This window comes from Camelina sativa, chromosome 15 (assembly GCF_000633955.1).
Source record: "Camelina sativa cultivar DH55 chromosome 15, Cs, whole genome shotgun sequence".
Lineage (NCBI taxonomy): Eukaryota > Viridiplantae > Streptophyta > Magnoliopsida > Brassicales > Brassicaceae > Camelina > Camelina sativa.
The window spans coordinates 3,840,655-3,853,208 of NC_025699.1; the positions used below are offsets into that span (position 1 = coordinate 3,840,655).

The 12,554-nt window shown below is 40.8% G+C and overlaps 4 protein-coding genes across 4 annotated transcripts; 2 read left to right on the plus strand and 2 right to left on the minus strand.

Annotated features, from left to right (window-relative positions):
• LOC104745139 (pentatricopeptide repeat-containing protein At3g09650, chloroplastic-like) lies at window positions 52-2,658 on the plus strand. The gene has a single exon (XM_010466316.2). It carries the CDS (start codon window positions 148-150, stop codon window positions 2,485-2,487), a length of 2,340 nt encoding a protein of 779 aa, XP_010464618.1. The 5' UTR covers window positions 52-147; the 3' UTR covers window positions 2,488-2,658.
• Window positions 2,584-7,903, minus strand: LOC104745138 (probable DNA helicase MCM8). The gene is made up of 17 exons (XM_010466315.2): window positions 7,645-7,903; window positions 7,221-7,364; window positions 7,030-7,147; window positions 6,723-6,945; window positions 6,465-6,628; window positions 5,867-6,130; window positions 5,647-5,742; window positions 5,364-5,516; window positions 4,799-4,869; window positions 4,607-4,725; window positions 4,308-4,437; window positions 3,992-4,043; window positions 3,742-3,898; window positions 3,481-3,655; window positions 3,116-3,286; window positions 2,911-3,024; window positions 2,584-2,805 (listed from the first exon to the last, which is right to left on the minus strand). The coding sequence occupies exons 1-17, from the start codon at window positions 7,855-7,857 to the stop codon at window positions 2,758-2,760; spliced, it is 2,412 nt and encodes an 803-aa protein (XP_010464617.1). The 5' UTR covers window positions 7,858-7,903; the 3' UTR covers window positions 2,584-2,757.
• LOC104745140 lies at window positions 8,100-10,721 on the plus strand. The gene is made up of 2 exons (XM_010466317.2): window positions 8,100-8,230; window positions 8,361-10,721. Exon 2 carries the CDS (start codon window positions 8,384-8,386, stop codon window positions 10,544-10,546), a length of 2,163 nt encoding a protein of 720 aa, XP_010464619.1. The 5' UTR covers window positions 8,100-8,230; window positions 8,361-8,383; the 3' UTR covers window positions 10,547-10,721.
• LOC104745141 (40S ribosomal protein S23-1-like) lies at window positions 10,810-12,159 on the minus strand. Its single transcript, XM_010466318.2, has 4 exons — window positions 12,038-12,159; window positions 11,435-11,590; window positions 11,215-11,341; window positions 10,810-11,126 (listed from the first exon to the last, which is right to left on the minus strand). Exons 1-4 carry the CDS (start codon window positions 12,040-12,042, stop codon window positions 10,986-10,988), a joined length of 429 nt encoding a protein of 142 aa, XP_010464620.1. The 5' UTR covers window positions 12,043-12,159; the 3' UTR covers window positions 10,810-10,985.

Genomic DNA, 12,554 nt, shown 5'->3' on the forward strand with positions numbered 1-12,554 from the left:
TAAGATTGTCAAAAAAAAAAAAAAGATATTTAAATATGAACCGATGCTTGCATCTCAATACGGCGACGTAGCACAACTCTGTTCCACCCAAATAATCCATTTTCATTACAGGACACACACACTCTCTCTCTCTTCGATGGACCTAAGATGAACATTCTCCGACCTCCGACGTCATCATCGTCGTTTCCACCATTTCCAAACTCCGCTCCGTTAACCCCACCGTTGGTTTTCTCTCTTACCCACATCCCCATAAACCTCTGCTTCACCGCCGCTGGTCGTCGATTCACACGCCGCCAATTTTTCCAACGGTCCGCTTCCGGCACCGCCGGAGACCTCTCGTCGTTCTTGGGCTCTCCCTCAGATGCCTACTCAACACACAACGACCAAGAGCTTTTGTTTCTACTACGCAATAGAAGAACAGATGAAGCTTGGGCTAAGTATGTTCAATCCACTCATCTCCCTGGACCAACTTGTCTTAGCCGTTTAGTTTCTCAATTATCTTATCAATCCAAACCCGAGAGCCTCACGCGCGCTCAATCTATCCTCACGCGCCTCCGCAATGAACGTCAGCTTCATCGCCTTGACGCCAATTCCCTCGGTCTCCTCGCCATGGCTGCAGCCAAGTCTGGTCAAACCCTTTACGCCGTCTCCGTCATCAAGTCAATGCTTCGTTCCGGTTACTTACCTCACGTTAAAGCGTGGACAGCTGCAGTAGCTAGCCTCTCTTCTGCCGGAGATGATGGACCGGAGGAATCTATCAAACTATTCACGGCTGTTACGCGACGAGTCAAACGTTTTGGTGACCAGTCTTTGGTTGCTCAATCTAGGCCTGATACGGCGGCGTTTAACGCGGTGCTTAACGCTTGTGCTAATCTTGGTGATACTGACAAGTACTGGAAGCTGTTCCACGAGATGTCTGAGTGGGAATGTGAGCCTGATGTTTTGAGTTACAATGTTATGATCAAGTTGTGTGCGAGGGTTGATAGGAAGGAACTGATTGTTTTTGTGCTGGAGAGGATTATTGATAAAGGGATTAAGGTTTGTATGACTACGATGCATGCTCTTGTTGCAGCTTATGTTGGTTTTGGTGATTTGAGGACTGCTGAGAGAGTTGTTCAAGCGATGAGGGAGAAAAGGAGAGATCTTTGTAAGGTTCTACGTGAGTGCAATGCAGAGGATTTGAAGGAGAAAGAAGAGGAAGAAGCAGAAGATGATGATGATGATGATGCGTTTGAGGATGATGAAGATATGGGTTATTCGGCTCGGGATGAGGTAAGCAGTGAAGAGGAGTTTGAGGATGTGTTCAAGAAATTGCTACCTAACTCGGTTGATCCGAGGAGTGACCCACCATTGTTGCCTAAAGTCTTTGCTCCAGACTCAAGGATCTACACGACGTTGATGAAAGGTTATATGAAGAATGGGCGTGTGGCAGACACAGCTAGAATGCTCGAGGCAATGAGGCGTCAAGATGATAGAAATAGCCATCCAGATGAAGTTACATACACCACGGTTGTCTCAGCTTTTGTAAAAGCTGGGTTGATGGACAGAGCACGACAGGTGTTAGCCGAGATGGCTCGGATGGGAGTTCCTGCGAATAGGATTACATATAATGTTCTGCTCAAAGGATATTGTAAGCAGTTGCAGATAGACAGGGCAGAGGATTTACTAAGAGAGATGGCTGAAGATGCAGGGGTCGAACCAGACGTGGTATCCTATAACATCATTATAGATGGATGCATTCTTATAGATGATAGCGCAGGAGCTCTAGCATTTTTCAATGAAATGAGAACGAGAGGGATTGCACCAACTAAGATTAGTTACACAACTTTGATGAAGGCTTTTGCAATGTCGGGGCAACCCAAGTTGGCGAATAGGGTGTTTGATGAGATGATGAATGATCCAAGGGTCAAAGTTGATCTGATCGCATGGAACATGTTGATTGAAGGGTATTGCAGGCTAGGTTTGATTGAAGATGCTCAGAGAATAGTTTCAAGAATGAAAGAAAACGGGTTTTACCCAAATGTGTCTACCTATGGGAGCCTAGCCAATGGGGTTTCTCTGGCGAGGAAACCTGGTGAGGCGCTCTTGCTTTGGAAGGAGATAAAAGAAAGGTGTCAGGTGAAAAAGAAAGAAGCAGCTTCAGATTCTTCTTCAGATCCTTCTTCAGATCCTTCTCCTCCGATGCTGAAACCGGATGAAGGGTTGTTAGATACACTAGCAGATATATGTGTCAGGGCTGCGTTTTTCAAGAAGGCATTGGAGATAATCGCATGTATGGAGGAGAATGGGATACCTCCGAATAAGACTAAGTACAAGAAGATTTATGTGGAGATGCACTCCAGGATGTTCACTAGCAAGCATGCTTCACAAGCCAGAGTAGATAGGCGGGTAGAAAGAAAGAGAGCGGCTGAAGCTTTCAAGTTTTGGCTCGGTTTACCTAATTCTTACTATGGAAGTGAATGGAAGTTAGGTCCAAGAGAAGACTAGATCATTATATTGATCAGGCTGCTCTCTTATACAACAATGTATACTAGGTTCTACCGTAGATGTAAGTCAGTAGGTGAGTGAAGAACAACATAATCATTCAAAACAAGTCCATGTAATAATAATACTAAGGAGTTTCTGGCATTGTGTAATATACAATTGACTGTTTTTCTATTTAGGCTCATAATTAGATTTAACCAATACAATGGCAATTCACATGCTAAATTTACTTTAAGTTTCTGTTCTAAGGAAGGTTTTTACTTGGAATGCTAATCATCTTGACCTGGATGACTGGCTCCGGGAATAAGATGAGGAGAGGACCTGTACATGAAATTAGGGCAGAGTATAAATTAAAATCTGATCCTTTATCCATCTTTTGTCTGTTTATTTACCATTCTTGTCTCTCAGTTAGGAGAAGGTATTTACCTGGTAAGTCTTTGGCCCCTTCTTGAGCAAATATCCGGCAATATTCAGGTTCTCTAGGAAAGTATCGATGTCTGGAACTCGTAGGCCAATCCTATCAGCTAAACTATACATCTCCTGCAGTAAAATGTTTTTGAGTAAGAAATTGGTCATAATTAAGTGTCAGAGTAGCCACTAGCAAAATGTCGAGTAGAGAAGTTGTCCATACAGAAACAGAGAAACAATCTTTCTGCTGCAGCTCTGATTGCTTATCAAGAGCACTTAAGAAACGTTTGGCCTCCTTTTGTTGACTCATTCCTCCACTCCTACCAAAATCCACAACCCCATGTTCATCTATAAGCTTATCATACAACGATTCTTTCATTATTTCAACCACATCCTGTAAAAGCATATCCAAGGACAGAAGTCAACACAATTTGTCCAAGCCAACATCACAACAATGCAGAGTTGAATTGAACAATAAAGATCAGATAACATAATACATGTATGGCATGGATGCTAAGTCGAGTTTATGGTCAAAGATATGCATGTAAGAACAGAGATAGGGTACACGACATTCAAGTTCTGGCTTACCATGGCGTCTTGGACTGTTATTTCTTCCCTCAAGTCAACCCGAGCTCTAGCTTGCGCAAGCCTAACCAAACTTTCCAGTTGTCTTGCTGTTATTGGTGTGCTATCAGCAGAAGTGTTATGGTCTCTCAGCTTCAAGTAAAACTTCTTTATGATCTCTCCAGCTTCCTTTGACATCCTGAACAGAAAAAGAGATGTTATCCATAAGACCTCAAATAGCTCGCAGGCATTTAGTAGTTGCAGCTGGGAAACAGATCAAATTACTTAGGATTGACAAAAGTCCGTGCATAAGCAACATATTTCCTAAGCAACTGGCCAGGAACGGGAGAAAAGTCGTCATCTTTCTTAGAGTCTAACCGCAGTCTTGAAAGTAGAGAATTCCCTTTCGCATTTATATTTGCATATCCAGCATTCTGTGATGCTGCATTTAATATTAAACAAAAAGTCAATAATTTACCTTTCATAAGGTGATGTTTATACTAGCTATACACCTAACAACCAAAAGAAAGTGGACCTGGCTTAAACTTCTTCAATGCAGGTGTTGTTTCTCCACTTGCAGAATGAAGCTGCGAGAAATAATTAAAGGTACGATTTTAAATCAGTGGCTCTGAATTAACCAACGAGTAGAGTCAATAGAGTCTTTTCACAAACTAAAATATCTCTTCTATATCCACCAAGTAGTTCATATAAGGTTAACAATGAGACGACGTTCAGATATGTCATATGCACTGCAGCTGTCACTGATTTTTTTCTATCTAAGAGAGATGAAAATCTGCTAATATAAATGTGAGGCATGCTCCACAACAAAAATTTGAGATGGAGAGACTCACCGACATAATATGTTCGGAGACTTGCTTATCGAGTAGCTCATCAGGTTTGTCAAGTAATATGAAAACTAAATCAAACCGTGAGAGAAGGGCAGCACTCATTTTTAAGTTCTCGTTTACAGTTTTTGCACGGCTGAAATAAGATCATAAAGATAATGGTAAGTATCGACAACACATCCTGGTTTTTTTTTCTCACTTTATCTCAAACCTTGAAAGACGCAGGGTTATTCTGCACTGAACAGTGTTGGGACTATGATTTAAACATTCTCACAATGATGACATAGCAAAAGTACGAAAATTACTTGTAGTGGCCACCAACAGGATTTGCTGCTGCTATAACAGAAGTTCGAGCTGATAGACTAGCTACAAGCCCAGCCTTTGCAACAGAGACACATTGTTGTTCCATTGCTTCTAGCAGTGCCTGTGAGAAAGTGATGTAAGTAAAGAGAAAAAAATGCAGCATCAGAACTAATGCTTTGCTGATAAGAAAAAACCTGATGCTCGGTGGTCATTTTATCGAACTCATCAATACAGCACAACCCACCATCTGCGAGTACCATGGCACCTGCTCACAGGTAGCACTAGGTTAATAAATACGAAGGTTTCTCGTCCTACACACAAATTAGTTGAAGATATTTTCAAGTAAGAGTTCCTACTTCCTAGCATGTACAACTTTTCACTCGTGTGAAGTTCTTCAATAAAACTCTGTCCTAATACTGATCAAACACTGTTGAAGATGCAAATCCTTGAATGAACTATCTATATCTTGTCGAAAGAATTTAGACTGCTGTTAAATGAGCCCCCATTCTAGCAAAACTATAAGAGAGCAGTATAAAATTCACATAAAATGATATCACTTGAAACCGATTAAGGTATGCCACACCCTCAAGCATAAAAAATAAGCAAATTGTTTTAGCACCTCTGACGCAACTAGACTGCAACTACGTATTTTAGTAAAACTATCTATCAACAGCATGACGCAAACCCATATTGGAAACAGTATAATCATATGCTATGTAAGTTTGTATTGGCTAAAATAAAGCAGAGGGAAGGAGCTACCAGCCTCAAACGCATAGTCATTCGTCATGGAATCTTTCACCACAGCAACAGTGAGCCCTGCTTTAGTTGTCGCATTACCACATACATAAATGCCACGCGGGGAAATGGCAGCTGCTGCTTGCAAAAGCTGACTTTTGCCCAATCCAGGGTCACCTATTATGCATCGAAAATCATTAATCCAAATTTGGTGCTTCAATCTAGTTATGAATAACCTTCCCTCAGTTCATGTACTCTATAGCCTAGGTTTATGGCAATGAATAAAAGTATTGATTCGAAAGCTTACCAACAATTATGACATGAATGTCTCCCCTGACTGGAACTTTGTTCCGATTCATTGAGTGCTTCCTTACACCTCCAAAAAGAGATAGTGTTATCCCAGCTGTTGAAATGATAAGAAAAAATAACAAACAACAAAGTATTATGGTGTGCAATTCTTCGAATTGTAATCATCAAGTCTTTACCAATGATATCCCAGGGAAACTTGTTATTGAGAGACGTATAACCTTTGACAATTTCATGGCCATAAATAGACGGGCAGACTGAATGAAGTATGCGACGGAATGTATCAGAACCATATTCTTCTTTGAACTTCACAATAAATTCCAAGTCTCTCTGTGAGAATGAATATAAGTCACCAACATCTGCAGACTGGGTACTGCTACTAGAGTCTTCTGAGTTCTCAAATGCAGACTGCCGCTTGGTATTTTTCACCGAAACTGCCTCTATAAACAAATAGTAAAAACCTTGATTCTTGGTCTTCGATTTCCCTGAAACAGTAGCATTTTAAATGTTAGTTAAGTTTAAGTAGGGCTTAGCACATTGAATCAAGGGAATCTCTCTGAAAGTATGGTAAAATGGTATTTAACACCACTAATGAGCTTTTAGTTCCTTTATCTTTGGTAAAATGCCATTATGGGTAACACAAACAACTGATCTGTGTTCTAATTTACTTTCCTGCAATAAGAAGCCCAAAACCCATGGAAGAAACTGCAAGAGACAAATTTCTAGCTATTCTACGGTTTATGGATAGCAGGCGTTTGGGCATGGTAATGTTTGGAAATTAATGGACACAACAAGGATTGATAAGTTATAGACCAATACCTCCCCCGATATCCATGTAATTATTAATTACCCCTATAATCCCCGTAACTGTCACCACATCACCAGGGATACATGTGTCCACAAGGTCTTCCGTCAGCTCACATTCTACAGTTCGGGGTAACCGTCCTTCTTCGTGGTCTTCAGGCTTTTGCAATTCCTGTACCCTAAAATACATTTGGAGAGCTGCTTAACAATGGCAAGATACATAACTAACAAAGACGAAGGACACAGAATGATAAGGCGCAAATAGAAGAACACCTGATTTTCTGAAAGTCGATTGTCTGAGCGGAGGACCGGATTGGAGTAAACGTTTTGGACTTGCATCCATGGGCATCACATTTTAGTGGAGGTGAAAACTTTCCATCAGTAAATTCCCGGGTTATGCTAGTTTTGCACTTTGCACAGTCAAAAGCCATCTGTGTGACAAGGGGCTTCACAGTACTAACTTTAACAACAGTCCCATGAACTGTTACAAGCTTTCCTGCAATTTTCAAAGCACACACTCATGGTACATCTCACTTAAGGTTTATCACATATTATTAAATAGGCGAAATGAGCAGTCTACCAATATATGCTGCTCTCAGGTTTTTCAGGGAGATAGAAGATTCTGGATAATTATGGAGACGAACATTGATCTTCATGTCCTTCTCAAATTCATTAGTCTCCCATTGACCTAAAAGAACCTGTGAAAGATGAAATAAGTCTCCACCCCATGCCAAACAAGTAAACAAAACCTAGTGATATTTAACACCAAACCTTGTGAACTGCAGCATTCATACATGGGATAACTCCTTTGGGATTGTCCTCCAGATTTAAGAAAAAGTTCTCGATATCGGATATTTTCTTGAATTGTTGGAGATCAAGGGACAAAGAGAAGGAACCACCACCTTCTTCATTTACCTGTTTCTCTCCCAATTTGTGTCAATTGTCCCATGACATGAAAAAAAACTTATGAACTTGTTTCTCATCTAAGAACAGCTAACTGAGGTAAAAGAATCTACTTAATCGTTCTCAATCTACCCTGATTCTAAGCAAAATCGAGCTAATTAGGTTACAGAGTATACAGGAAAATTGCTATAACAAGCTTCACTCAAATTCGATTCATAGATATTTGATGCAAAACTTATCGTCAATTGAGTTTATAAAGCACTAATCTGAAGGTGGCGAAATGAGGATATACCTGAGAAACTAGGTCTCTACCAGGAGAGGTGGAGAATATGCGGATGAGCTCCGCCGTGAGCAGCAACTTCTCCTCGTCGATGGCCAAGTTCTCGTTGTCCCTAATATACACAGCTAATAATTTCCCTATGTCGATGGAATCAATTCCGGTTGATCTACGGCGACTCGAATTCATGCTTGCACCGTCGCTGCTGCCGCCTCCGTAAAAACCCATCACCGCTTCAATCACCGTAACTCGTTCGTCAGTCACTAAAAGAAAATATCGCTTCAGTTCAGCCAATGGTTTTGGGCGGGAAAAAAGAAGTATTAAGGCTTTTTTGGTAAGTGGGCCGAATGATTGAACCCAAAAACCCAGAGATAACGAAAACAATAAATAGGATAAAATCATTAAAAAAAGAAAAAGCTTTAGTTGTCCGCCACGTGGACTATGGCGCACAACAAACAAAAAAAGGAAAAAAGAGTAAAAGACCCAAAACGAGAAACCCGTTTCTGGTTTTAGATTTGACGTCTTCGCTTCGTTTACTTCATTCAAGACACCGAGCTCCCGCCGCCGGGTGATTCGCTGTTCATCACGACCGTCATCGGAGGTTTGTTTGCGAGCTTCTTCTCTCTCTCTGTCTCTCGATTTATCTCTTCGTCTTTTAGGTTCTGTTTACTTGTTTTCTTTGGAAATGACTCAAGTAATTTCTGATGATTTACTTGTCTCCGTTCTTTTAGGGTTTTTGTTTTTGGTACTGCTTATGTCGAAGGAATCAGAACGTATTGATTCGGTTTCAGACGTTATTGATTGCTCTAATGCGTCGACGCTTGAGGTCAGAAATGCTCAAATGTCTGAAACCCTAGCTGGTCAAGCTCAGGAGCTGATGATAGCAAAGCCTGATGGAGATGAGCAAGAAGGAAACGGCAGTTTAGCTTCAGCTGGTGATGATGAGATGGAGGAAATAAATGTTATTACTGATCTGGAGAAGCAAACGGAATCTGTAAATGGAGGGTTAGATCTAGGCATTGGAACCGAAAATGTAGGTGGAGAGAGTAACGAAAGTGAGAAGAAGGTCCTTGTAGATAGTGAAGAGGTATTAATGGTAGAGGGTGAAAAAGATTTTGATTGTATCGAAACGCCACTTCAGGTTGAGAAGGAAGTGAAACCTGATCTCAGTGATGTGAAGGTTTCTGATGCCAGATTGGATAGTGAAGACCTTGTTGAGAAGAGAAAACCTGATAGCTCAGATAAGCAAGGAACAAAAGTTGATGATTTGGATGTTGTATGTTTTATGGGTTTAGAACCGCATGAGAGCAAGGATGAGAGTATTTTGGTTGATAATAAGGCAACTGTTACTGCGAAGATGAAGATCTCTGACTCAGATTTGGTTTGGGCTAAAGTAAGGAGCCATCCATGGTGGCCTGGTCAGGTGTTTGATGCTTCGGCTGCAACAGACAAAGCAAAGAAGCACTTCAAGAACGGAAGTTTCTTAGTAACATATTTCGGAGATTGCACCTTTGCTTGGAACGATGCATCACGGATAAAGCCTTTTCGACAGCATTTCTCCCAAATGGCGAAGCAGAGTAGTCTACCTGATTTTATTGATGCTATAGATTTTGCTTTAGAAGAGGTCTCAAGAAGGATAGAGTTTGGTTTAGCTTGTTCTTGTATCTCAGAGGAAGTCTATCAGAAGATCAAGTGTCAGAACATAATCAATCCTGGAATCCGAGAAGATTCAAGCTCAATACACGGTGGAGACAAGGTCTCAAGTGCTATCTTCTTTGAACCTGCGAACCTTGTGGAATATGTGAAGCGTTTAGCACGCTCTCCTAGCTCTGATGCTACTGATGCGCTGCAGCTTGTAAGTCAGAGAGCACGACTATTAGCTTATAATCGCTGGAAAGGCTATACTGAACTTCCTGAGTTTGAGATACTTCAGGGCTCAGTAGAGTCTGCTCCCAAAACTTCTCCTGCAGAAGAGAAAAGTAGCTTAGTGAAAGTTTCTGATCCTGAATTGAAAAAGAGTAAACAAGTTTATACTAAAAGGAGAAAGACAGAAGACCAAAATGACAGTAAACACGATGGAGTGTTTGAATATGAAGATACTACAGTTCCAAAGAAAAAGGAGAAAACTTTGGCAGAGTACATTGCTGAGAAACGCTTAAGCAGACGTAAAGGGAACAAATCACAAGAAAATTCTGGGGAAGTTCCGAATTGTGAAAAGAAACGCAAGGTTGTGGTTTCAAAACTTCCCAAGTCCACAAAGAAGATCAAGACGAACCTGGAAAAAGAGGATCCAGGATCTCCCATTCCTCCCGAAAGTGATCGGAAAAATAGTTCGTCTGCAAGTGATAAGATTACACCAGGGAAAGCTAGAAAAAGTTTTGGAATCGGGGCAAGCATATTGAAAGTAGCAAACCAGATGCACAGTTCAACACCTACCAGACTCTTACCTTGCAGTGAGTCGACCTCCAAAAAGGCAGCCAAAAGCAATGGTAGTGGAAAAAGTCTTCAGGAGAAGCCTAAAGCCAAAACATTATCTAAAATAGATAATTCTCCTTTAACCAATGAAAAACTTTCAAGCCCTCAGGCTGCTTCTGTTACCAAAACCCCAAGTGCGAAACCCAATTCCATCAGCATCGACCACCAATTATCTGGAGAACTTGAACAGGTCATAAAAGAAGCACCTAGTACTACCCTTGTGAAGGACCCGATGTTGGAGTCGAGGGACTTAAAAGACTCTTCTAAAGAGCAAATGGGAAATGAGGATAGGAATGAAGCTGCAGATATCGCGGATGAGATTATCATAGAGGACAGCAATCTAACTGGGGAGAATAACAGTGGTTCGGACTTGAAAGATCAGCCTAGTGACAAGAACTGCTCTGATGGATCTGATAGTTGCAAAAATGGTTCTGCAGAGTAGGAATGCTCAGCATCAGCGTCTAACCCACTAATACTGATCAAGAGTGGAATATGACTTGGCAATTGGCATCTTCTCTTTCAAAGTTTAGGATTGTGTGAATTTTTATCAGGGTAGAACAAACACTTTTGTATGAGAGAAAAAGTTTGTTCCAAAGTTATTTTTGTTTGCAGACTTAATTTTTACAACTGGTAAAGATTTCAGTTTAAGAATTCAGTTGCATATAAGATGATATTAACAAGTGCTCCGTAGTACGTAGGATAAAATGGGACAAATTATGAGAACTTCATCATATTGGGATAAGAATACTTAGGGTAATTAGTATCCAAAACAAATGAAACAAAAATAAGATAAACTCAAACTCCTCTATAAGATGTCACTGAAACATGAAGTAAATATCAAAAAAAATCCATTAGCAAGAAAGCTTGTAAAGTAGTAGAGCTTAAGACCTAGGCTTCTCCTTCTTCTCCTTGAAGAGAGCATTGAGTGAGACACCAGACACCTTCACCACCTTAAACCTAACTCCGGGAATATCTCCAACAGCATGACCCTTACGCCCAAATCCAGCAATCAACACTTCGTCCTGCACACAAAATTAAAGAGTCAAGAAATTGGACACATTACTAGAATATCGCTGATCGATTACTAAAGGCAGTTCTCATCAAACTTACATTTTCTTCAATGTAGTTCAAACAACCATCATTGGGGACAAAAGCAGCAATCTTTTTACCGTTCTTGATCAACTGAACTCTAGCACACTTACGGATAGCAGAGTTAGGCTGCTTAGCCTCAATACCACTGCATAAATGAAACACAAGAGTCTCTTCAAAGTCAAGATCTATACTCAAAAATCAACAAAAAGGTAAAATTTACATGATAATACAAACATACATTTTCTCAAGGACGATTCCTTTAGCATGAGAAGAACAAGCAAAAGGCTTCTTCCACTCGTTACCTTGGTGAGATTTCCTGAAATCCTTGTCAGCCCACCTCTGAGTAATCCTATGCCTCTTAAGCTTGCGCCCACAGCCCATACCACGTGGCTTACTAAAGAGAGATTATTCAAAGACAAAGACATAACAAAATGAGAAATCCACTAACTGAGATGCCCAGATAATCAAATTCGTAAGATACAAAACATATTCAGCGTTGAACTCAAGAATCTAGGCATCAAAAATCACAATCTTAGTTTCCACATTTTCAGACAATTAACTCGTAACATTAAAGAGGAACGAATAATTCCAACCTCGTATCTTCAAGAACAGAGTAATTAACATATATGCACTGGCACTAGTAAGCAAAATCACCAATTCCATAATTCCCAGAGAAGTTAGAGATAAATTATGAACAAGCACTGCAACCAAATCCTAAACCCAACATAACATATGACACTACTTGCATTTCACCCGAGACCAATAAAAGAAACATAAACATAGTCCCTTAAACGGAGGAGATGAGATTGAACACGACGAATCAAAGAGAGGGAAACCATACCCCATGTTGACGACGGCGAGAGAGAGAGAGATTAGCTGAGCTGAAAACTGCGAAAGGCTCGAGCTTTTTTTCTTTTTAGTTCGTGATGGAGAGAAACCCTAGTGTTACGAAATTATTATATAGGGTTTGGGTCAAGACTCGTCAGTGTACCGGTAAACCCTAAACCGCCGTCTGTCATAAACCTTAAAACATGTAATGAAACCGACTTCAGTGGCCCATCACATGTTTAGCCCAAATATTAAAAGAGCCCAACAATAATTATATATACGGAAGGAGCGACCGCATACGATTACTACCATGTCCTTAAGGTATAAGCTACACGGAGTCACGTGCACGGTGCACCTACTACTACCCCACGACCCCCACACTATCCGCCACGTCAGCAAAACCATAAAAACCGGCTGTAGCAGGTAAAAAGGCACACAAAGCAAAGCATTAGGAAGCGCACGACACGCAACCGGTTCAGCCGGTTCTCTCCATCGAAAAAACGACATGCACGAGCACGACCGTCCATTTT